The sequence below is a fragment of the Paramormyrops kingsleyae genome, chromosome 10 (genome assembly GCF_048594095.1).
Source record: "Paramormyrops kingsleyae isolate MSU_618 chromosome 10, PKINGS_0.4, whole genome shotgun sequence".
Taxonomy (NCBI): domain Eukaryota; kingdom Metazoa; phylum Chordata; class Actinopteri; order Osteoglossiformes; family Mormyridae; genus Paramormyrops; species Paramormyrops kingsleyae.
The window spans coordinates 10,867,775-10,891,676 of NC_132806.1; the positions used below are offsets into that span (position 1 = coordinate 10,867,775).

At 42.0% G+C, this 23,902-nt stretch overlaps 2 protein-coding genes across 6 annotated transcripts in view; both read left to right on the plus strand.

Moving 5' to 3' along the window:
* The window catches only part of cenpi (centromere protein I), a 29,405-nt gene extending 11,217 nt beyond the window's left edge, over window positions 1-18,188 (plus strand). Inside the window, exons 9-20 of the mRNA XM_023819913.2 lie at window positions 707-844; window positions 3,047-3,167; window positions 4,467-4,558; window positions 4,693-4,810; window positions 4,923-4,987; window positions 7,187-7,296; window positions 8,587-8,722; window positions 8,893-9,017; window positions 12,955-13,003; window positions 16,473-16,691; window positions 17,615-17,656; window positions 17,811-18,188. Of these exons, the coding sequence (XP_023675681.1) occupies window positions 707-844; window positions 3,047-3,167; window positions 4,467-4,558; window positions 4,693-4,810; window positions 4,923-4,987; window positions 7,187-7,296; window positions 8,587-8,722; window positions 8,893-9,017; window positions 12,955-13,003; window positions 16,473-16,691; window positions 17,615-17,656; window positions 17,811-17,963 (1,368 nt within the window). The 3' untranslated portion in view covers window positions 17,964-18,188. The remainder of the gene's footprint in view (window positions 1-706; window positions 845-3,046; window positions 3,168-4,466; window positions 4,559-4,692; window positions 4,811-4,922; window positions 4,988-7,186; window positions 7,297-8,586; window positions 8,723-8,892; window positions 9,018-12,954; window positions 13,004-16,472; window positions 16,692-17,614; window positions 17,657-17,810) is intronic.
* Window positions 18,189-20,084: 1,896 nt separating this feature from the next.
* Window positions 20,085-23,902, plus strand: part of drp2 (dystrophin related protein 2) — a 64,938-nt gene continuing 61,120 nt past the window's right edge. For 4 of the 5 annotated variants that reach the window (XM_023819917.2, XM_023819918.2, XM_023819922.2 and 1 more), the window contains exon 1: window positions 20,085-20,197. The gene's annotated coding sequence lies outside the window, so the exon portion shown is untranslated. Of the gene's footprint in view, window positions 20,198-21,526; window positions 21,567-23,902 lie in introns of those variants that run through there. The other variant, XM_023819920.2, reaches the window with a different exon arrangement.

The window sequence follows — 23,902 nt, forward strand, 5'->3', positions numbered from 1 at the left end:
TAATTTTAAATATTTTTTTGGGCTAGTCAAATTTCATTTTGGGCTACCAAGTACTACAAGGGATTTCAAAAATGGAACAGAAAATGGAAAGAAGCGCGAAAGATATACCATAGATTTTTGTCAGTAATGGTCAGGTGGCAGTTGGCTTCTGAAAGAAGGCATTATTCGGGCTGGTTTCTCTCTTCAGCTGGATATCCGGCTTACCCGTAGTGTTTTACATTTTTTCTGGTAACTGTTTCCAGCTCCTCCTAGTGGTCAGGCAGCATGATGCGCTAGTATTCATATCAAAGTGTTTTTATTTACTTAATTTATGAAACACATTTAATATTTATACACATAGAATGGGCCAGAGAAAAGCGTGGAGGGGGCCGGACGTGACCTACGGGCTGCCAGTTGTCCATCCCTGTTATTGGCTGTTGCTGTTAGTTGAATCCATAAATAGGCCTGTTTATTTCAAAGCAGTATAATTAATGGAAATATTTTACGGTATCATTTTGGTATTGAGATTGAGGTACCAAGCTGGTATCGTTAAGTCAAAATTTAGGTTTGTTGGGATAGTCTTGTGAGTGATACATGTGCATGAATGTTTTTTTTTTTTTCCCCATGTTTTGTTCACCCATCAAAGTGTTTGGGGTTTCAGGCTGGCTGTGGTTGCAGCGTCACCCCCCATGACACACCACCCCCCATGTTTCCTGTTCTCCCTCAGAAGCTGAATGGGTGCATTAGCATCCCACCTGTCAGCTCCACGCTTCACAGCAGCAGCAGACCCCCCAGCAGTAGAGTCTTCCCCTTGGAGCAACTGCGTACCTTCCCCCAGCTGCTGGAGAACCTCCACCAAATCGAGGTGACTTCCCGCTCTGCCCCTCACCCTTTAGTGGCACTCTCACATCCCTTATGGTTTCAGTCTTACTAGCTAACTGATGTAACATTTACCTTCTCGATTACTCTTCTATAATTCGGAATGCGGAAGGAAGACAGCATAGTGGACAAGGGTCCAGGTAAAAATAGGCCAAAACTTCAGTTCACATTAAAAGTGAATAAAAATGCTTTCTTCTTTCATCACTGCAAAGCAGAACATAAATATTACAATAGCATGACTGCAATTAAACTACATCTGAAAAGACATTCACCGACTTGCCCAATAATGCAAAGTTAGCTGTAGATAACCATTAAGTTTTTCCACTAGTGCCATGCCGGTACTGACATCTCCACTGGTCAAAATCACATGTATATACAACTGGCAAGTACGCACGCGCCGGGTGTGTAATATTTTTGAGTTACATTTTTTTTGATGGGTAATGTTTAGGCTGATGCTAATTAAGTTTTTCTTTTTTTTTTTTTTTTTACAAATCATTAAATAGCTACACTACAAAACATTGCTAATTAATATTTTTAACTGATGGATTTTTGCTTTGTAGATTTGCAGTTTTACAGAAGACGTGCATATTCATGAACAAGCCATTTTTTTAATGTCAACTATGGGAGAAAAAACCAAAACAAAGCATTTAATTTGTTCTTTAACGTTTCAGAGGTAAACACATTTGCATTGTAGTGCACTAAGCTTTGGCTAAACAGCGTATTTTTAATCAGCAAATGTTGAAAAAATGTAAAATAAAAACATTTGACTACTATAATTAAATGGTATTGCGATATATTTATGCATCACAAAATGGTAAACTGAATTGCGATTTAATTCTTAATTGTAGTATTGATACAGCTTTACACAGCAGTCCTGACAAATCTTTGTTCTGGCTCAGTATCATGTGTATGGAATCGAAAATGTGTAGCTTGTGTGTATCTGGAGTTTGCATGTTCTTCCTGTGTGTGTGTGTGTGTGTGTGTCTTTTTAATCCATTTAAATGAATGGGAGTGCCTAAATTGCCCTTATGTGTGACTGAGCCAGTGTTCACCCTTTTAATTGTTAATGTAACTGATAGTGGTAGCCCTGATTTCCACGGATATGAAACCATTAGAAACTGTTCCTGCTTCTGGCCCTTTGGGCCAGTTTGGAAAATGTTTGACAAAATCACATTTTTGTTTCTCTTCTCAATTTACTTTTTGTTATGTACATGCTTTATTTTAGTAGATGCTAATCTTATTTTTAATGTTTTCTGAGTCATCTCATTAGTGTCAGACATTAAAATGCTCAAAAATGTATACAGATTTTAGTTTTTTGGCAAGACTGAATGACTTTCAATCACAATAGATTCTTGGATGCATCTTCATGGATCGTGCCTTATTTTATTCCACAAGATGGAGCTGTTTTATTACGGCAGGGCTTTTTATCTGCCTATATATTAATTGCACAGTAGGTTACAAAGTTGACAACTCTGGACATATTTGCCGGCAAAGCATTATACAGTTAACTGATTTAAGGGCAAAATAATGAGCGATTATTTAATCTTTTTGTGGTTCATCACCATCGTGCCAAATTTGATTGTTATAATTCTAATTAATGTACACCTTGATTGGCCACGGGCCTTTCCCACCAGGTAGCATCATCAATTAGCTGATTAGGAGTTAGCGTAGTGCTTTTAGGGGCATATACACAGGTGTGCACACGCATACGCGCATACCTCCAGCATTTGTCCGTTCAATGACCTTACTCTAGCTGTTTCTGAGAAAAGAGCCCAACATCAGAAAAGGCTGAACTGGTACAGCGGGCAGAGCAAAACGACAGGACAGCCATGCATAGTCAATCTGCCATTTCCTGTTTGTGGGAGGGTTCCATGGTGTCTCCAGAAGGCCGTGTTATTTTGTTTTTTAGTTACAGACAAGCTCCCTTATTCTGAGACAGCTGTGCATGGGATAGCTGAATAGGCAGATGGAATGTCCCACTGTCACACCCCGCGTGGCAAATGGACCGTGCCAATCGGCAGAAGCATGGCAAGTGAGCGGTCGGTCTTAGTGTGGGCCGCCGGGAGCCACTCTCGCATTGAGCAGGTGTCCACTTTACGGGCTCCAGGAGGGGCCCGCAAGCCGCTTAACCTGAAATGTCTCCACTGGCCTCCTGTGACCGATTCCTCGCCCCCCGACTGCTTTCCAGCTCCCGGCCCAGATGGGCTCCATGCTGGGCTCCTCGCTGGCGCTACACTTCCTGGACTGCATGAGGGACAGCTGCGCTTTCCTGAGGCTCAATTACTGGCTGGGCAGCACGCTTCACGAAGGTGAGTCTGGGCCGCGGCTCGTACAAAACCCACACAAGGCCGCTTGATGATCATGGCTTTCCCTGGAAATCTCTTCCTGAGTTGGTGGCGCCTTAAATAAAGCACAATGCATCATCTCTATTGTACATCTTTAATGCATTGATTTAATGAGCATAATGGCTGCAGTCTCAATTTTTAATTAAAATGCTGCTGGGCAGGACAGAAACGGCCAGGTGCTTGTGGCCAACATGCTTTAGTGTGTCCTCTTCCAAGAATAATCATTTTAATGAAATTTTAATTTGTGTGCTTTTATGAATCCTCTCCTGCCTGTGCATAATGGACTATGCACTATATATAAAGAACAAAATAATAATAAATTCACCAATAATACACCAGTGCACTTTATTTTACTTCTGTCATACTTTCAGTGTGAAAGGTTTTGACAGTTTTTTATTTTTTTATGCGTCGGTTATCCAGGAGAGTACCTACTGAGTAAGAAGTCTGACTGGGCTGTGTTGACTTTCGCTTTAATGCTGTGAGATGGTGCAAAGTGGCCAGGCTCATTTTTCTCCTGTTTGGTGTTTGCAGTTGTATGGACAGTAAATGCTTTACTTTTTGTTTTTATCCTGTCAGTTGCATAAATGAAGCTGGTGCCTCCATCCAGTTATTTTTGACAAGCAGTGTGTTGACAGTGATTAATGGAAAGTTCCATTCTTACGGGTCTTTTTGGGAGTGGCTGTTTCTCATGTGGTTGAAGACCTACGTTTATTTTAAAAACTTGTTGGTTTTGTGGAGTTGAATTTTGACTCCCAAAGCATAAACTTCAGGCCAAGCATTCATTTGTGACAAATCTGACAATATTTTATTCTGTGAATAATTTGGAAGTATTTTTTTTTTTATGGTCAAGGCTTCTGCATTTTGGGGTAAATAGGAACTAAAAGTAAATACAAGAGTTATTGCATTTAAGATTTTGTGACACCAAAAAGTTCTGACATGGCTGCTGGTGCAGTGTATGGTTGAGGGTTCGGACTCTGTGCCTGTGATCGGAAGATTACCAGTTCAAATCCCAGGGTCGGTACAGTGATGTCACCAGTGGACCCTTTGAGCGCTCTTAACCCCAGTTGCTCCAAAGACTGTCTAATCATCACTTTTTTTAAACAAAAGCATCTACTAAATAAATAACTGCCACATAAGTGTGAAAAATGGACCCTCTGAAAGTCTGGGGCCCTCAGTTTTCTGGACACTGAACTTGTCTCTCATTGTTCGCAGGTCATCCCTTGTTAAAACTGATTCATTCGTGACTCTTCTTCATGTCAACAGAGTTTCTCTTCCACAAGGACACGGTGGCACAGGATGCGCCTGAGGTCATCCAGTTCCTAGACACTCTCATCAGCGTACAACACTTCCTTCAGGTGGGTGGCGTTCTGCCTGCCCCTCCTCCCCCAGTGTTTGAAGCAGAGCTGCAGGTTTCCCCAGATCTCACTTTGGGAGTTTGGGAGTCTGCCGTGGTGAATCCCCTTCCTTTTGCTCTTTGCCCTCCTTCCAGGAGGGCTTTACGGCGACAGAGCTCTTCCTGTACAAGTTCCTGAGAGTATGGGATGGCTCGCTGCTCCGCCCCCAGGTGCTGGGCCTGTTGAGTGACATCCCTGTGGTCCCGTGCTCTCGTGAGTCCCGCCCCCTTTCCAGTGAGATGTGTTCCGCTCTCCTTATAGAGCTCATAGAACTGTCATAGGAGCAGTTTCTTTGTTCCCACTTTGTGTTTTTCCTTTTCCCCAGGTATCAAACCCTGTCTTTTTGAGCCTCTGATGCAGCTTTTCTTCACATCCTCTTTATTTTTCAAGGTATTTGAAATGCATTTCTTGTATTCCAGGTTTATTTTTCAAAACTACTCCGGTGCTATACATTCTGAATTGCTCACGCTTCTGAAAATGGTGTTAGAAAGCATGTTGTCTAACTGTTAGGGCTGTGTCCATTGATAACATTGATAATCATAAACATAGATTTCTGTGAATTTTGGCATTGATTGGTTGCATTTTTTCGGATTGCTGTGTATATTGCGACATCACCACCTAGGTCATAGGGCTGGGCGATATGACTGAAAACTGTATCACGATATGAGTGTTTCATATCGGTCGATATCGATAATTATTGACATTTTTTATGACCCATTTAAAATAAAGACCAGGAGAAAAATATATTACATTTAAACATTTTTATTTTAAACATGTCAACAACCATGGAAAATAAAGTGTTTTTAAAATATGTGCAGTGTTTTGTAAACATAAATAAAACTGACATCTGTAATATAAAAAAACAAACCTGATACAGTACAGTAACATTGTTTGAAATATAAAACCTGCAGAAATATGAAAAAGTAACTCTTCAAGTTATTCTTACTCTAATCATACTTGAAGTTGAACTATTCAAGTATATTTTCAGTCCAGGTTTTGTGCTAGGAAAAGACACACATGCAAACACTAACGAGGAAGACGCGATACGTAGGGAGCCGGAACCCGGAAGTGCGCCGTAAACACAGAGAGGAAAGAGAGAAGGGGAAACAAAGACACGGCAGACTCGAAACGAAACACGGGATACGCGAAAAACCGGACAACATGACACATACAAACCGAAAGGATACAGACCTATACAGTAACTTAATATTCAGGAGACGGGGGGCGAGCGGCGTTAGGGAAGGGCGAGGCGACCGTCACAGTGATTCACAAAAAACCGGCAGAACTTCCATAAAGCTGTTGTTTTGCTGTGCTACGACCATTTATGACAGCTGCGTTTCCGGTGTTCCGGGCAATTCAGTTTCCCTATGTTTCCCCTGTCGCGCGCTGATTTGTACACGGTTTCGCTGTTGTTTTCATCTCTTTTTACGAAGCTCTTGAGGTAAACAAGCCACATATTTTAAAACATCACATGTTTTTTGTTTTTACTGATAATAAATGAAAGTATTTAATTCGCTGGATAGAGATATTTCTTGATGAAAACGGTATAGTATTGCTTATAAGACTATATTATGCGTGACGAACTAGTACTGTATTCGCATGTAATAATGTACCTGAGTGATTTTCAGACATCCCACATACATATTTGCCTAAATATTAGGAGAAACATTATTTCCTGACATCCAGGATATTTGGTTCCCCCCTGTTAAAACAGGTATACAGCAACTCTGGGCCTCGGTACTAATAACAATACAGTATTCACATGTAATAATGTACTTGAGTGATTTTCAGACATTTCACATACCTCTTTGCTTTAATATTAGGGGAAACATTATTTCCCGATAGACAGGGGAAACATAGGGAAACCGAATTGCCCGGAACACCTGTACGGATCCAAACTAGCTTCGCAACCTCTGTTTTCTTCCGACGAAGAATAAAAAATATCGAACGTTTTATCGAACACATTTTTTATTGATATCGATCACGTGTCTATCGCGATACATATCGTAATCGTTTTATCGCCCAGCCCTACTAGGTCATACTTAATTTTTCTGCGTGCTGTTACAAACTGTGCTCAGGTGTCCATGGATGCAGATGGTGTACACCATTGATATTACACCAGACCAGCAGAGGGCAGATGTATTGCAAAAACACAAATATACACGATGTAGTGAAATGGGTATACTGTTATGAACAGTTTTAAAGTTGTTTCTGGATGGTATTAAGGTAATATAGTATAACGCGGTATTTTGAAATTAGCTGGGACCACCTCCTGCTTGCTGAATTTTTGCAGTGATTTCAAAATGCTGGATTAGTGCTGCTTTGGAAAATGTCGTCAAATGCTGCATACTGTGGTGTAAAGTAGAACTGCATGATATTGCATTGTGATAAGTGAAATTTCCGTGAGTGATATGATATTTATAAACAAAAAAGGAGTTTTCTTTGGCACTTTTAAATAGAGACTGTCTACACTGTAAAGTTTTTGTTCTGGCTCAACCAATAGATTAGTTGATCTCATGATTATCTGGTTTTTGCAGCTCTATTCGCGGTGTTTATATAACTCATTTTAAATACCCCCCCCCCCCGCAGTGCAGCGTTGTGGAGTGTCTGAACAGCATGCTGCAGAAGTGGCTCACCTGGCACTCTGTCTACGCCTTCGAGGACGAGCTGGACATCAGCGTGACCAGCCAGACCCCGCTGTCAGTGCCCCCTTACTCACTCTCAGTACATATTTTCAGAGAGACCCATCGTTGTCTGCACTTTCTTTCCCGATTCACAGCTAGTGTTTCTGCTGCAATAATAAGTATCTCCCCCCCCCCCCAGCTGATGGCTGCTCCTGGCATGTGAGCAGCAGCCTTGATTCCTTAACTGCTTCAGTGTCTGCCTTTGTCCCCGTCAGGGTGGGGCTTATTGTCAAAGTGGCAGCAAATCTGCCTCGGCTCGACACATCCTAGTCTTTCTGCTGCCGTACTCCACCCTCTCCGCTTAGGTGTGCGCGGCCGACTTCTCCCTGTATTTATGGTCCACATCTTGCCGGAATGAGGAGGCTGCAGGATGTGGCTCATTTATAGCCCTTGTCACAAGGTCTAAACCAGGGACGCCCAACCTTTTTAAACTCAAGCTCTACTTTTCAAGTGGCCAGTGTGCCGAGATCTACCAGTTCAGATAGGGAGCCATACCTATTACTTTTACTCTATTATTACTCTAGCTATTGCCTTTCTACATAGTTAACATGCACACAGCAAATCCAGGTAATTCTCCAAATTGAAAAAGTGTAAATAAATGTATTTCTCTACCTTAGTGGGGCCACTGGGAAGATGCAGCTAGTTAATAATTGACTGCTGTGCTGCTGACTGACTTTTCAGTTCTCACACTTTTCGGCTGCATATGGCTGTTATAGCAGGGAACTCAGGCTCGTAGCTTTTGTGCATCGTTTTGAAATGTCGCTCCAATTTGCCCTTTTTCGGTAATGCCACGCTCGCATTGCATATAAGACATATGGACTTAGAATTTGAGTAAACAAAAAAATAATCCTCTTCCCACTCTGAATGAAAATGGTTAATTTTTGGTCTATTGGCTTCTGAGATCTTTGCGTGCTAAATGTTTACAGTACACGATTAGTTGTACACTGAAAAATGGGCGTGCAAGTGCACAGACGCTTGCGACGCACTTCACGGTCGATCGAAAATTACTTGGTCTAAATTCTTACCTGAATTTTTTTGCTTCAAAGAATATGATTGAGGTTCACCAGTTCAGTGCTGAAATAAGATTTCAGAAAACCAGGATGAAAGGGGGTTGGAAGAGTTTCAGATGCATCTTTTTCTGCATAAGATTTCTGGGGAAAGGCATCGTACCATCTGATATCCTGTTGAGTTTAATACGAGGGGGTGATCGGGCATCTGGGTTTGGATTGTCATTCACGGACCCTCAGCAGCACGTGTCGGTTTACAGCCAGACAAGCCCCTTACGCTTGCTGTTGCCCCCTTCAGGAACATGACCCTGTCTGGCCTGATGGACTCCGTCATGGCTCTCGTCCAGTTCGTGGGCCGCATTTCCACCATTGGCCTGCAGCTGGAGCAGTACCACCCCCTGCTACTCAACTTCACCCTGGACTTTTATGAGACGGTACCCTTGTAAAAACAATTTTAAAAACTCGTTCTTCTGTGCCATTGGGTATGTGGAGTATTGCATGTGTTCAGGTTACGGACTAACCAGTGCAGACACACCTTGTATTTCTAGTCTTGTGTGAAGGACCTTTCCCACCATGGATATGTTTGTATTCTTGTCTCTCTAAGGTCAGTGACATGTTCCTGAAGTACGGCATGCCCCTGGTGGTCCTGCCACCGGCGGGGGTGTTTTACCCAGCCCTCCATGCTACAGAGCCCGTGAGTGTGGATAAACTCTGCCACATCATGTACAGGTGAGCTGACCGCACCCATCCCCCAGTAGGGGTGGGCGTTATCACCAAAATATAATCTCACAATTTTCTTGGTCAGAATCATGATCCATGATATAATGTCTTTTTTTGTTAACCAATACAGCTGTCACGATTACTTGATTATTAAAAAGCATTCATTTAAAATTCCTGTGATCAATTACTTAGCAATATGGTAGAGCTGGGCGATATAACCAAAAATTTATATCACGGTATTTTTTAAACTTCACGGTATATGACTGTATTTTTTTTTTAAAGTATGCCTGGCCGTTTACCACATTTTACACGACACATTTTTGTTTTACATTTTTGCATTGTTCCCACATTAACTATATTATTTTATTAGCCATTGCGCCTATCCGTTACCTTAATGATAATATGCGGCTAACGTGTTTGTTGGCTAACTGCTTATAGATAAACAGCTAATGTTAAGGTGTGCGCCAGCCAAATTAACATTTTATATTAGTGTTTAATAGTTCAGTGTTGCTGGAACGCAAGCTTTACTGACCTCGCGAAATTTCTCATTTCAAAAGACGGGATGTCAGTCTTTAAGATTCTTCGCCAGGTTTGACTTGCTACTTGACTTTGCCACCACAACTTTGTAGTACTGTTTGCACAGAGGCTTATCGACGTCCTTAGCTTTTCCATGCTCGTCTGCAAAATGCTTCCAAACAGCACTTTTGCGTTTTTTTAATATATTTTTTTTATTTTACTAAAGCAGCATGCAAAATGCCTTCAACTTCAGCATATGCCATGTTCGGCCAACTTGGTATTTGTGTGGTAACCAGCGCAAATGCGTTAAGTGGCTATTGAGAGGAGGGATGGGGCTGCGTGAGTTAGTGTGTGCGCACGCGCCCGTGCTGTAGCAGTGCTGTGTGAAGTGTGGCGATTGAGGCGAAAACCGCACTGTTGGTATTAATAATGGTGAAAATAAGTATCTAATCAGATACTAATTTTTAATATCGATTAGTATCTGTGAATCGATGTTTGACAACCCCAGTGTCTCATTATTTTCAACTCCAGCGTCAGCTATATCTTCCGTTTCTGATCTTTCGCGGTACATTTTTAGTGGTGCAGCAGTGAAAAAGGTCCCCCCTTAAGCAGTTAACAGCTGCACCACTTTCCGAACGTTGTGTAGGCTATTTAAACCGGTATTGCGGTATAAGAAAAATTCATATCAATAATAATAAACGGTTTTCGGTATGAACCGGTATACCGCCCGGCACTGCAGTGTGGGTGAAGGAAGACAGTGCATAGAGGGTGAAGGTCCAAATAAAGAGTGAGAGCATCATTTGTGCGGAAGCACTTCACATTAAAACTGAATGAGAATGCAGCTGTCGGCCAGTATTGCAGATCAGAACTTAAATATCAGCACAGCACAACTGCAATACAAACAAATGTTAAAAGAAGGAACTCAGATTTGATGGACTTGCCCAATAATGCAAGTTAAGCCATAGACATTTGCCATTTAGCCTCTCGGAGTAGCTTGGCCTGTCTTTGTGATCACTTTCATTTAAATTATTTTGCTCAATTTCTACGACTCCGGTATATCACAATAATCGCTGATAAATTGAAAGTTAACCCCTTTGATTAGCCACATCATTTTATATAATATGGTGTGTGTATATATAACCAATTAATATATATTTTTTATGAATGTATTGTGTTGGCACCGAACAATACTGGAAAAAGTTCACATTGCAATATTTGAAGTTTTTGCTATTATTTAGGAATTTCAAATAGAACTCCTCTAACAGCGTCTGGCAAAAAAGTTAGTGGTGCCTTGTGTTGTACCAGAAGACACAAAGCAGAGCCAACAAATCAGTTGCTTCTGCTCAATATTGTCTCTCTGTGGAATACAAAATATTTCCATACAGTGGAAGATGAATGTCTTTTCGTTACCAGTTTTTATTCACTTTTCCCCTCTTCAGTTATTTTTGTTTAATTTCTCACAAACACCCCACAAGATCTATGAGTAAGTCCAACAACAGGGACGAGAATGATTATGATTTTCTCAGCACATACAGAGCTCATACAAAAGCTGAGGCAGAAAACTTTAGACTTTTTAGACTAGTTAAAAGGAACCATCATTAAAATTGCAAAACTTAAGTGTGGTTTCGTATGAGCTGAGTCAATTTCTTTTGGTTTATTCTGTCATTATAATAATAGTGTTTAATAGTGCACTTGTACCTGGGCATTCATTGTAAGCTCAGCCTAGCAAGCTTCCTTGCAAGCACGTATATTTGTAATTAGGGGTGCACCGATTGCAGTTTTCTGGCCGATCAACGATCACCGATCCTTAGGCAACCTTACCTGCCGATCTCGATTTTTTTTTGCCGATCTTGTTTCTTTCATAACTAAAAGACAGTTACTTCAATGTTTCCATTTTTATTGAGTAAATTGATATGAATACTCACAAAACATGAGGTAGTGTCCTCAAATATAAACGAACATATAAATGAGAATTGCTGTTTGAACTACAAAATCATATTTTTTCTTCCAGACTTTAATTTCTCTAATTTTGTAAAAAAAAAATATATATATAGCTGTTATGACACACTTGTCCAAAAAATAGGGAGGGAGGCAGCCTGCACTGCACCTCTCTCGGGAATGGGAGAAAAGGCTGATTTAACCCTCTGGGGCCTAGGGGTAGGAAACACACTTTCACTGACTGGGGCATGATCACACATTTCATCACACTTAATTCATGGCAAATAAATTATTTCTTATATATTTGTTTTGCCATTACACTCATCTTTATTTTAATATATATTGTAAATATGTCAGATTTTTGTTAAGTTTGAAATTTGACATCAAAGTATAGACATTGCAAAATGCAGTTTGGAACACTTGCAGAAACATTATAAAAGTACATAGTAAGTAATGCTGGCAGTTTGTTTTGATCCCAGATATCTGATCACCAAAGTCTTGGCTACATGAAGATGACTAAATGGTGTAGATGCAACATTCATTTGGATAAATAAATAAGAAAAACCTAACTCATGTAACTATTTCTGGCTCCTTTCATTGAATATGTAGCAACTTTCATGTGTATGAATGAGCCATTGTCACCTGGCCACGTCCCCAACCCCCTTTTATGGCGCTGAAGGGGATGTATCTGGATCGCGTTTCACCGTTGCGCTGTTAATCAAATTACCATGCGAATGCGATTTGAATACGCGCTAATGCGGCTATTTAGAATGTGAATGGCGATCTTCTGGTGAGAGCGGTACTACACGCCCCCGATGCAGGTAAAACAAAGTAAGATGACATTGTTTACTTTTTTGCCGATTTAACCTAATTAAAAAAACTTTAATACTTCCGACAATGGACGTTTTGAAAAGAAGACAGATTACGGATTTAGCCAGCGTTTTTTTCATGATTATACATTAAGATTTCAGCGAGATATTTATAAACTGAAATAGACGCGAAAAGTACGCGATGTCGTCGACGACATACTCGACCCCAAAGAGTTAAAAGCATATAACTAAGATCGGTGGATCTCATGGGAATATGGTCGATTTCTGATCCCCTCAAATTAACGTGATCGAGGCCGATCGATCGGTGCGCCGATCGATCGGTGCACCCCTATTTGTAATGTGCAGTTTGACTCACTTGTACATCACTATGGACAAAAGTGTCTGCACAGTAAATGTGCTGTATAGCTATTTCTTGCGATAACACTGAAACGCATGCCCGTAATGCGATCCTTACCTCCCTCCCCCACCCCTGAGATTGTAGCATGATGCAGAATAAGTTTTACAGATGTTTGCAGAAATATGAACTTAAAGCATGATGAAATGCTTGCAGTGATGGATACTGTGGTTCAGTTGGTATTTGAAGTCTTGATTTTTAACCTTGCCTTTTATTCTGATTTCTGTTTCCGTTGAACTTTTGTTTCTGTTTCATGTATTTTTTTTAGGTACAGAACAAATCTAATATCTGCCAAGAGTCAAGAGCAGGATGAAAAGGTATGGACCATGTCACATATGAACTGTCTTTTTAAATCCATCCATTTGGCCACGTTGGAGACGGGCTTATGAGGCATAATGGCTATGCTCGGCCAAGACGCTGCTTGGCCATGGTGCCTGGTCTGCTCTGGGGTCCCTGTTGATAGCCACTCCTAATGGATCACAGTAAATGTCAAACAGATCGTAGCAGGGTGCTGAAATGTCAGACAGTGCTATTTTAACAGTGGCTAAGAGGTCAGGGCTTAAAGCTGCCTGCGAGCTCAGCCCCCAAAGGGAAACTTCAGCAAAGGGGTTGAGGTGTAAATCTGCCCGCGAGCTCACACCCAGAAGGGGAACTGCGATGAGGGGATCGGGCGTCATGCTGCCCGCGAGCTCACACCCAGAAGGGGAACTGCGATGAGGGGATCGGGGCGTCATGCTGCCCGCGAGCTCGCACCCAGAAAGGGAACGGCGATGAGGGGATCGGGGCGTCATGCTGCCCGCGAGCTCGCACCCAGAAAGGGAACGGCGATGAGGGGATCGGGGCGTCATGCTGCCCGCAAGCTCCACCCAGAAAGGGAACGGCGATGAGGGGATTGGGGCGTCATGCTGCCCGCGAGCTCGCACCCAGAAGGGGAACGGCGATGAGGGGATCGGGGCGTCATGCTGCCCGCGAGCTCGCACCCAGAAGGGGAACCTGTACAATTCAACTGAAAAACAAACAAATCTGTTAGGGGGAAAATATGGGGGAAAAAACATACAATAAGCTGGTTGCATAAGTGTGCACATCCTTAAACTAATACTTTGTTGAAGCACCTTTTGATTCAGTTACAGCATTTAGTCTTTCTGGATACACACCTGCCATCAATTAAGGTGACTGATGAACCCCAAATAAAGTTCAGCTGTGTTAGTCGGATTTTCCTGACATTTACTCAGTCACAGCAAAAACCATGGTTTGCAGAGAGCTTACTAAGCATGAAAGGGATCTCATTGTTGAAAGGTATCAGTCAATAGAAAGGTGCAAAATATTTTACAAAGGAAAAACATCCAAGCCCGATTCAATAAAAAAAAAATAAAATAAAAAACCATGTGGGAAGACGTGTTATGGTCTGATGAAACCAAGGTTGAACTTTTTGGCCACAGTTCCAAAAGGTATGTTTGGCACAAAAGTAACTGCGTATCACCAAAAGACACCACACCCACGGTGAAGCATGGTGGTGGCAGCATCATGCTTTGGGGTTGTTTTTCTACAGCTGGAACTGGGCCTGTAGTCAAAGTCAACCCAAAACCTTCAGGTATCTGCTAGAAAGCTGAAGATGATGAGGAATTTCACCATTCAACACGACAATGACTCCAAGCATGCATCCAAATCAACATAAGAATGACTTCACCAGAAGAAACTTTAAATTTTGGAATGGTTCAGCCAGAGCCCAGACCTAAATCCAATTGAAAATCTGTGGGGTGACCTAAAGAAGGCCGTGCACAAGAGATGCCCTTGCAATCTGACAGCTTGGAGTGCTTACGCAAGGAAGACTGGGTAAATATCAGCAGGTCAAGATGTGGCATGCTGATGAACTCCTATACAAAAAGAATGAATGCTGTAATTTAATCAAAACGTGCTTCAACAAAGTATTTGTTTCAGGGTGCACACTTATGCAACTAACTTATTGTACGTTTTTTATATCCCCCATCCCAACAGATTTGTTTTTCAGTTGAATTGTACAGGTTATAGGTCACATTAAAGGTGAGAAAAAATTTAAAATCATTTATCATGATCTATTTTTTTACATCACAAAAACCTGACACGTTAACGGGTGTGTACACTTTTTACATACTTTAAGTTGCTGCGAGTTACACAGAAAACAGTGCCAACAAATCACTTGCATTTTCTCAGTTCTCTCTGGAATACAAAATATTCATCTTCTGCTGTATGAAGATGTCTTGAATAGTTCTTGTTTACTTTCTCCCACTCACTCATTTTTGCTCACAAATGCGCACCACACGGTCTCCGTGAGTCTGACAGCAAAGACAAAAGGAGCTCGTGCAAAAGGAGTGGCAGTAGTTTTAAACCTTTTTTTAAATCATACACTCCATAATCATGAAAAAATGTTTCTAATGTAACTTACTGTCTTAGGCCAGCAGACTATCGTGATCCTTGAAATGTGAATAACATGCAATGTCAATATTGCACATTGTTCAGCTCTACTAGTAAAAACCTTTAAATCTGAGTAAATTGTACAAGGTAGACTTCTAGGTTAGTCATGGAAAATGAGAACCATACGAAGTTTTTCTTTTGTATCAAGCAGCAAAAAAGTAGCAAACGTGTTTGATTTAATTTGCCTTACTTGACATTACAAGTCCCACCATGTGATTATTTCACATGCGTGAATCGTGATTACTATTGAGATGGTGTATCGTGCAGCCCTACCGCCCTAGAACCCGCTCTCCAATGGGGAACAGTGGCAAGGAGGTCAGGGCTTAAAACTGCCTGCATGCTGGCACCCTAAAGGGAAACCGTGGTTTAAAAAAAAAAAAAAAAAAACAAGTGTATGGAAAAGGTCGACCTCGCATCAACAGGAGGAGCACACACATGCCGCAGGGATGGGAAGCCTAGAGTACGTAATGCACGTCCACATTTGCTTGTGTGCTGTATTTTCTATTACATTTTTATAGTTTAAATCATATGTTTACAAGCCTGCCGATTGGCTGGTTTTGGTATCAGTTGAGCCTGTAGAGTTTGGTGAGGTCTGCTGATCCACGGATGATCTTTACTTTTTTGTGGAGGAAAAGTGCCACAACCCCTCCATCCTTGCCCCCACGCCTGTCGATCAGCTGATCCCAGCCAGTTCTCATGTGTCTATCAGCAGAATGCATCCATGTTCTCTTGCTGCCAGAGATACCCAGTCACAGCAGTGAGGTGACACAGCCTGTACTCAGAACAGCCCATTTCAGTGAACACGGGGGAACAAGTTCCGTCCCATCAGCCCCTGCCACAGGGCTGCCCGTCCCTGAATTCAGACCGATTCAGGTGCTGTGCGCTTTGTGAGTGTAGTGATTTTTGAAAACCGAAATGGTGTTTTCAAGGCTGCGACTTTTAAATCCCACAGAATCTTTCACCTTGGAGTCCTTCACGTATAAATGGATAATCGCGGACTCCCGCTCTCAAAGACTTAAACCCTGCGGCTGGCAATGGCCGCCAAGATAACGGTGAATAAGCCTTTAAGCTGTAGAGTGGAAGGTGCTAGGGTCACATTGTAGGAAACCTCTGGACTTAAGGAGGTGCGCTCACCTGAATTTGTAATGAATTTACAGGTGTCTGAATCGGTGGAAATGCATGCCACATAATCTGTTTAATCGCATGATCAAGGAAGGAGAATGGGCAGAGATTCATATTACTTAAAAAATGAGGCGATCTGTGTGGGCAGTCAGTGGAATGACATGCTGAATTGGGTGGGAAATCACCTGCTTCCTTTTCCACATCCCTGTGCAGAAGCCCATCGAGATCAGCAGGAAGACGTACTGTCAGTTCAACCACTACGTGGTGTCCATGGTGAGCTGCCTGTGGAACTCCAGGGCCTTCCAGGCTGGCACAGGCCTGGAGGTGGGCGCCGACGTGCTGTCCCGCAGCCGGGTGCCTGAGCACTGGGCTCGCTTCAGCCTGATCCACCACCCGGCCTTCCTGGCCTATGCTATCGACTTTCACCAGAACGTGAGTGCACAGCTCTGTATGAGTTTCCATCATGCTTTTCACCTGAGCCTGGTGTTACATCCATGGTGATTTGGTTGGTAGATTTCTCAGTAGTTTAGGGTTGTTCTCTTCTCTATCGCAGGTACATTTATTTTCTGCCTGTCTGATGCTTTAGTCCCAGTTTGCCCTCTACCCATTTAATGTAGAATTAGTGCTGATGCCGCTGTATTATAGCAATAAAGTGCTGGATATAACAGCTCTTAAAACTGTGCTGCTATAAAATAATCATGTGAGCTATGGTTTTGAAAAGCCAGGAAGTTTGACCAATGTTAGAAGTTCATTCCACTGTGAGGGTGGGGCAGGGGTGGAGCGGTCGGGTGCCCAGCAACAAGTCACCACAGAGGCATTGGTCGCTACCCGATGGGATTCAGTTCCCCTTGGGAAGCCTGTGCATGCTGGTGCTGGTCTTCTGCTGAAGTCACTGAAATCTCCTGCAACCAGGAAAGGAGGGTACATGTTGTCCAGAAAATACCATGGCCAAATTAGATGAAGCTGTGCTCCGGGCAGGCCTGCTAATGCCTATGGGGCCAGGTGCCGTATCCCATGCAGGCCTACTAATGCTCATGGGGCTGGGTACCGTACCACATGCAGGCCCACTGATGCCCAGGGGGCCGGGTACTGATGCAGGCCAGGTGCTGTAAATTGTCTTTTGTTGAGCCAAAGGTACTTGGGAATGGTGATGCCAATTTGTCTCATTGAACTTTATTGACTTTCAGCAGCATCAGATTTCATTTGCGATGTTGAATATTGAGGTGCCTGTTTTAAGGGGTTTAATATAAGAAGTGTCTTTGGCTCTAATCCAGCTATTGGCATTATCCTGTGGTGAATGGTGGACACTCACTCACTTATTTTTATCCTTTAAAAAAAATTTCTTCCATGTCCAGTGTTGGCCAGAGAAGATGACGATGGACCTTGGTTCAATAAAGGTATGAAACACCATATACATCTTAATAAAAATGTGCTGTAAGCCAAAGGCATTCAGAGCGATGCTTCCCTGAATTTTGGAATGTGTCATCTGTCGTTTTGGAGGGACTGGTATGCACTCAAATGGCCTCAGACTGGCGATCTTCTCTCCTGCAGGGTAAATATTGGGATTGGTTCGTGGAGTTCCTCTTCTGCCAGGACTTCCACGGCCTGAAGGAGTTCGTCCAAAGCAGCATGAATCGCAGGACATCTGCCCAAGGGTCCAAGCAGAACTCTAACCGCAGCCAGGAGGATGCAGTGGCTTCATAACGAATGCGCTGGAGGATTATGGGTAGAGGGGAGGTTAAACTTGTCCTGTTGTAATAAATATCCTGCAAACATCACTGCCTTCTCCTTTGTAAATAAACTTGAGTATTTTACTCTGTATACTTTTGTAACTTTAATGTATAGCATTTTTTACATATAGTTTCCTCGCTTGTACAGTGTATCATGCTGTGTAAACCTTAGCTGCAATAAAAACAATGAAACAGCTTTTCTGCCTGTGCATGTTGGTGAGTTTTATAATGTACCACAGTTTACGCTTCAATGACCCAGCTGACTGAACTGGCCACCCTGTTTGCCACTCGGCGGGGGGGTCATTGATTACTGTTAAATCATTTGTGTCTGTTGGGGGTCGTTGGTTCAGCCATCTGGAAAACCACATTTTGCGGTAATTGAAAACCTCCTTGGAACAGTTAAAGAAAGGTCCCACCACTGCTACCTTGATTCATGTTCATGTCCAGCAAAAATAAATTGCGAATTTAGTTTGGAGAGGTGAAACACCAGGTGTGATGGTGCATTTTAGGAAGTTCAGACTTGGGAGAAGTGATGTCGTCTGAGCTGAAGAAACTTTCTGCGCCAGTGTGACTAACACATACTGATGATCTGTTTTTTTAAAAAAGTTCTTTATCATATTGTGTATGGGTGAGTTTTGATTAGGGTGAGTTAGGCTTATTAAAAGGTCGCGATAGAAGCTTCGAGGATTATAGCCCTTAACGTTTAATTTATTTCCTTCCAAGAGGTATTGACACTCCTGTAAAAAAAATAAAATAAAAGTTTTTCTTATAAGGAAATCCGCATAGCGGATTTTTCTGTTTTTTTTGTTTTTGTATTTAGGGTCATCCTAGTGAAGACTGCGTAGATAATTTGGTGTAGTTAGCAGGGATGGTCTTTAAGGGCAAGATTTCCTGGTAGAATTTCACCAGTGATTATTCGATTAACATTCGATAAATCCCACCACACTCGGAGAACCATGTATGCTGTGCGGATCAAAATATTTTTTCTTTCCATACAAATTGAGATCACTCGTTTCAAAAGGAAAACGGAAGGTATTAAAGTAGCGTGAATAAATGTATCTGAAAGTGAAATTAAACTGATGGGAGACCTCAAATGTAGCCTACTAGGATACAATAACATTTCATATCCTGTGCCTTGGGCAATAACGGCGAATGGAATTTCTTTTTAGTTACACAATCGTATAATAATTACCTGCCATTGACAAGAAAAGGAGTTGAAAATTTACTGTAAGCCTATATAATACAAATCCTATAAAACGTATCTACCAATAGTCTGTCTACTGGGAAAGACAAATCAATAGTTCGCGTTCACTCTCATTCAAAATTTTAAGAACGTATTTCACTGAGCACGATTTTCAAGAACATTTTAACGACAACCTAAATATACATATAAAATTAACAGCAGAAACATCATTGTTGCCACGAGATTTGCCAACAGACACAATCTGTGCCGATAAATCACTTGCTTTTGCTCAGTGTATCGTATGGAATCCAAAATATTTTTATTCAGCGAAAGATTAATATCTCCGGGGGATCAGTACTTGTTCACCTCACTCATTTTGCTTAAATTTCTCACAATCGCGCCACGCTATGAATGTGCCTAGACGAAGATAATTACGTCTGGCTCGGAGATCGCATGCAGAGCTCAAGCAAAAAAAGTGGAGGCAAACTTCAGAACGAAAAAACCGCGAACTTATTGGAGAACGGATAAATCACAACTAATTATATTGCTAACAATATTTCCAACAGTGCAGTTATTGTAAGATTCTAATGGATGGATTTTTTATACATATCAGAATATTTGACGATGCTGACTCATCCCTAGATATTGTCGACGTCCGATTACATAAAATTTTGATATATATACATATATATATATATACATACATATATATATACATATATATATATATATATATATAAAACAGGTGGATGTAAATAAAGCAAACGGAGGGGCATTCGGTGACGGCTGCTCTGCGATCCCCCTTAAGCAGCCCCCTCTGATGTCAGCATTAGGACCCGAGAGATCTCTCTTCATCGGATCGGCGTCTCAAGCACATCTCCCTCTCTTTCCGATCCACTCTCTCCCCACTTTCTATTCATCCGTCTATCTGACACTGGAACGTTTCTATCAGACAAGCCAAGTCTGCTCCTTGGCTCTCTGAGGGTCCTTACGATACCGGGGGTACCAGACGGTACCGAAGCAAGGTATGATATACTTGTTATACTTTTGCTTTGATTAAAGGGAGTGATTCCGTCGTCGTATAATGTGGATTTAACGTGGCTTTGGAATAAGTGTGGTTTAATTCGGTTAAAATGTAAAGGAAGCATCGCTGATTGGTGCATTAAAGCAAGCATGAAGTCTTATGCAGGCTCAGGTTGCGTGGGAAAATTGAGGCTCCGGGATCGATTTAAAATGGATATGTCCGTATATATGTGAAGTGGAGATGTTTGCCATATGTTTACTATGGTGTGCATGGAGATGTCTGCCTCATTAAGCGCCTGCATGAGTATTTGTTTTATATTTATATTTTATATTTATATATTGGACAGAAAGTGTGCGGAAGGAATTACGTTGCTGGTGGGAGGTTTTGCTGTGGAGCAAAAGAGGAAACGAGTAGTTTTTTGGGATAAAGGGTTCGGAAGGATTTGCAGTTAGGTGAATACTGACATCTTTAGTTAAAGATATTTCGTTTCGGAGATGCGGTGTTCTATCTGGTGTTGCCGAAAGTATTACATTTACATGCTGGGGTGTGCCTTTTAACGAGAATGACCACTTACGCATTATCACATATTTGAATATATGCTATTTTTTATCGGGTGCCCGAATAATAAATCTCCAGAATAGAAAATGCATGCATGCAGAATGGATTACATTAGATCATTCAATGACTGAACTTTGTTAACAAGTTGACAAGAGCAGTTGATATTCTAGCCTTGTGCAATATGTATGTGTTTGTATGTAGCCTATCTATATGTAGGACCGATATATATAGAATCCGTATAGATGCGGTATATACGCATGCATACAGGTGTATATATTATTATTAATATTTAATATCTTGTATATTGGATGTATGATTGACAGGGGTGTCAATGATGAACGGATGCCCTTTCTGGTTTTATATTTTTATTGATCGTTATTTCATCCTAAACTGCTCGGTGGTCCAGAAGAAACGATACTTCATTCGCCATGTGGGGCATGGTGCAAAAATGTTTTTGTAGGCTACATGTATCCTTATATATAGACATGAAGAATGTTGAAACTTCAATCTTGAAAATTTAGAACCGTATATAAAAAACATCTCCTTCCACAGTCTGCAGAACAATGCCTAGCTTGGAGAAGACGGTTAAAAATCTCAGGTACGAAGCGTGATCTGATCTTAGTTAAAACCACTACGGGCAAGAGCGCTGATGGCGGTTCGGTTCGGCGGTGGCCTTATAGTCGGCTCGGTATGGGAGCGCTGGGGTCCTCGGCTGGGCAGTCGCACCGTAAATCCTGCGACACGCAGTCTGTGTTTGTGTGGGAGAGGGAGTGAGCGAGAGAAAGAAAACGGTCTGCCTCTTCCGGGAAAAGGTAATCAACAGTAAATAAGCCGGCTTATTAAACGCGGACTCTCACCTACCCACCTCTCTCACACCTTCCCTGCCCGCCGTTAAAGCCCTTTATTGCCTTCACTTACCGCCTTTACATTGTATTTTCTTTTTTTCTCTCCGTCTATCCAGCCCCAAGACAAGCGTCTGTTATGTTCACGTAGAGCGTTCATCAAAACACAAGACAGACACTAATTAGACTGAGGCGTTAAGTTTCCGCAGCTGAGCAGGGTCAAAAAAACCATGGATGGCTGGAAACCGCTGTACAGATCAACGATATAAAACGGGATTTATCTGGTAATGGAGGAGGTTGGTTCATAGCCATGATGTGATCCTTCATCTTACATTAGACTCATGGCCTTTGAGCAAACACGCAGGGCCAGATTTAAGAGTATTAAGTGGCCCTGGGCAACAGCACATATGACGTCAGGTCAGAAAGAAAAGGAGCTGATTGGTGGCTCTCGAAATTCAGAAATGCACCTAACACAAGGATAACGTTACGTATAGGCTTTTCAGTGTATGCCATATTAACAGAACAATATGCAATCACATTAAAATATTAGATATTAAATTGCATTATTCTGTTGTAAAAAATCCGTGAATGGAATTGGGGGGGTTTTGAGGGTTATACATGCCAAATTGTCTATAAGGACAAGGACAAGAGGGCATGGATAATCTATTTTCCATGCATGATTTTTTAACCTTCAATTGCTTTCATGGTTCCTCCTAAGTGTGTATTTCACATGTGTGATATTTATGAGGGTTCCCTGCTTTACTTATGCTGGTCAGTCTTTTGCTATTATTAATCAGTTATCAGTTTCTGGTCCAGAAATATGGCTGGACATTTAATGCACAAATAAGATGATTGTGATTCTGCACTTCTTAAATATTCTTTGTGATTTGTGCTCTCCACTAGAGAAGAAATTAACTCCTTCTGTTTTCCAGTTATTGATTGGCAGGTAATCATGTTACAGGTAGCACCTATAGAGGGCGCTTTTGAAAAGTGTGATACACAGGTGTTGCTTGATTTAAATCAGCATTTGGTTTGCAGGTGATTAAAATAATCGGGTAGTTGACATTTGACGGGGAAACACTGTAGCCATTGCAAAGTGCCCCCAGCGATCTGGAAGTCTGTAAGATCCCCCGGTTTTGCTGGGATTCACTATCCTGTTATGTTTTGGGTTACTGGGGAGGGCCGACTTACAGATGTGTGGGAAGGATGTAATCGATTTATTTGGATGGGGGCTGTGTGTGTACTGGCCAAAGGATACACCTACTTGCCAGGTTAGAGCCTCAGGTGGCTGTCCATCATTTTACCCACCCCTTAATTTCCACTTCTGATTGGCTCGTCAGAAGGTACCTGGCACAGCCTGTCATGTCGCATCACCAAGGACCCAGGGCTGAAATGGACTGAAACCGAAATAAAAGTTGGGGTCAGTATAACACGTGGAGGGAAACAATCCTGTAACTCCATAAATCTCCCCTCCCCACCCCCAAAAGCAGCCAGCCTGGTCCCTGGTGACTAGTGAGTATTATTTAGTATCTGGAAGGAGATGCTCCTATATTCCGGCTGAATAGGTTCCTGTCCAGCGAGTTCACTGCTAACACATTTATGGGGCTAATTTACCACCCAGCACCTCTGGAGATGCGCTGTCAGCTTCGGCCTGAAAATGGCACGTTCCAGAAAAGTGGCTGCTTTGTGTCAGTACTCAGGATATCAGTACTCAGGATATCAGTACTCAGGATATCAGTACTCAGGATATCAGTACTCAGGATATCAGTACTCAGGCTATCAGTATGCAGGGTGTCAGTATTCAGGGTGTTAGTACTCAGGGTGTTAGTACTCAGGGTGTAGATACTCAGGGTGTTAGTACTCGGGGTATCAGTACACAGGGTGTCAGTACTCAGAGTACCAGAGCTCAACTCCTTACTGGTGTTTCACCAGGACGCTGCAGTAACTCGTACAAAAATAATAGTGACTCTAACAACTTGAAAAAGTTACTGTGTAGTTATTACCCTGGGCTAAGGGGGGGCAGTTTCTTTAATTAAACATTGAAAAATAATGGAGCCCTCCAGCAAGATAGCCTCAGTGTTTGGATGGGGGGTTGGGGAGACTATTGTGATTATCATCAATGGGGGCCAACTCCAACTTATGATGGTGCTAATCGCTGCCGCCTTTAATGGCCGCCTGTTTTATGACTGCGCCTCAGCCACTGTTATCTGTGGCCCATTAGTCTGCCTGCGCAGGTGAACATTTAAACAGCGAGATGGCGGCATTCCGTTTTCTTAATTTTTGATGTCTTTCATCCTGTGATTCTG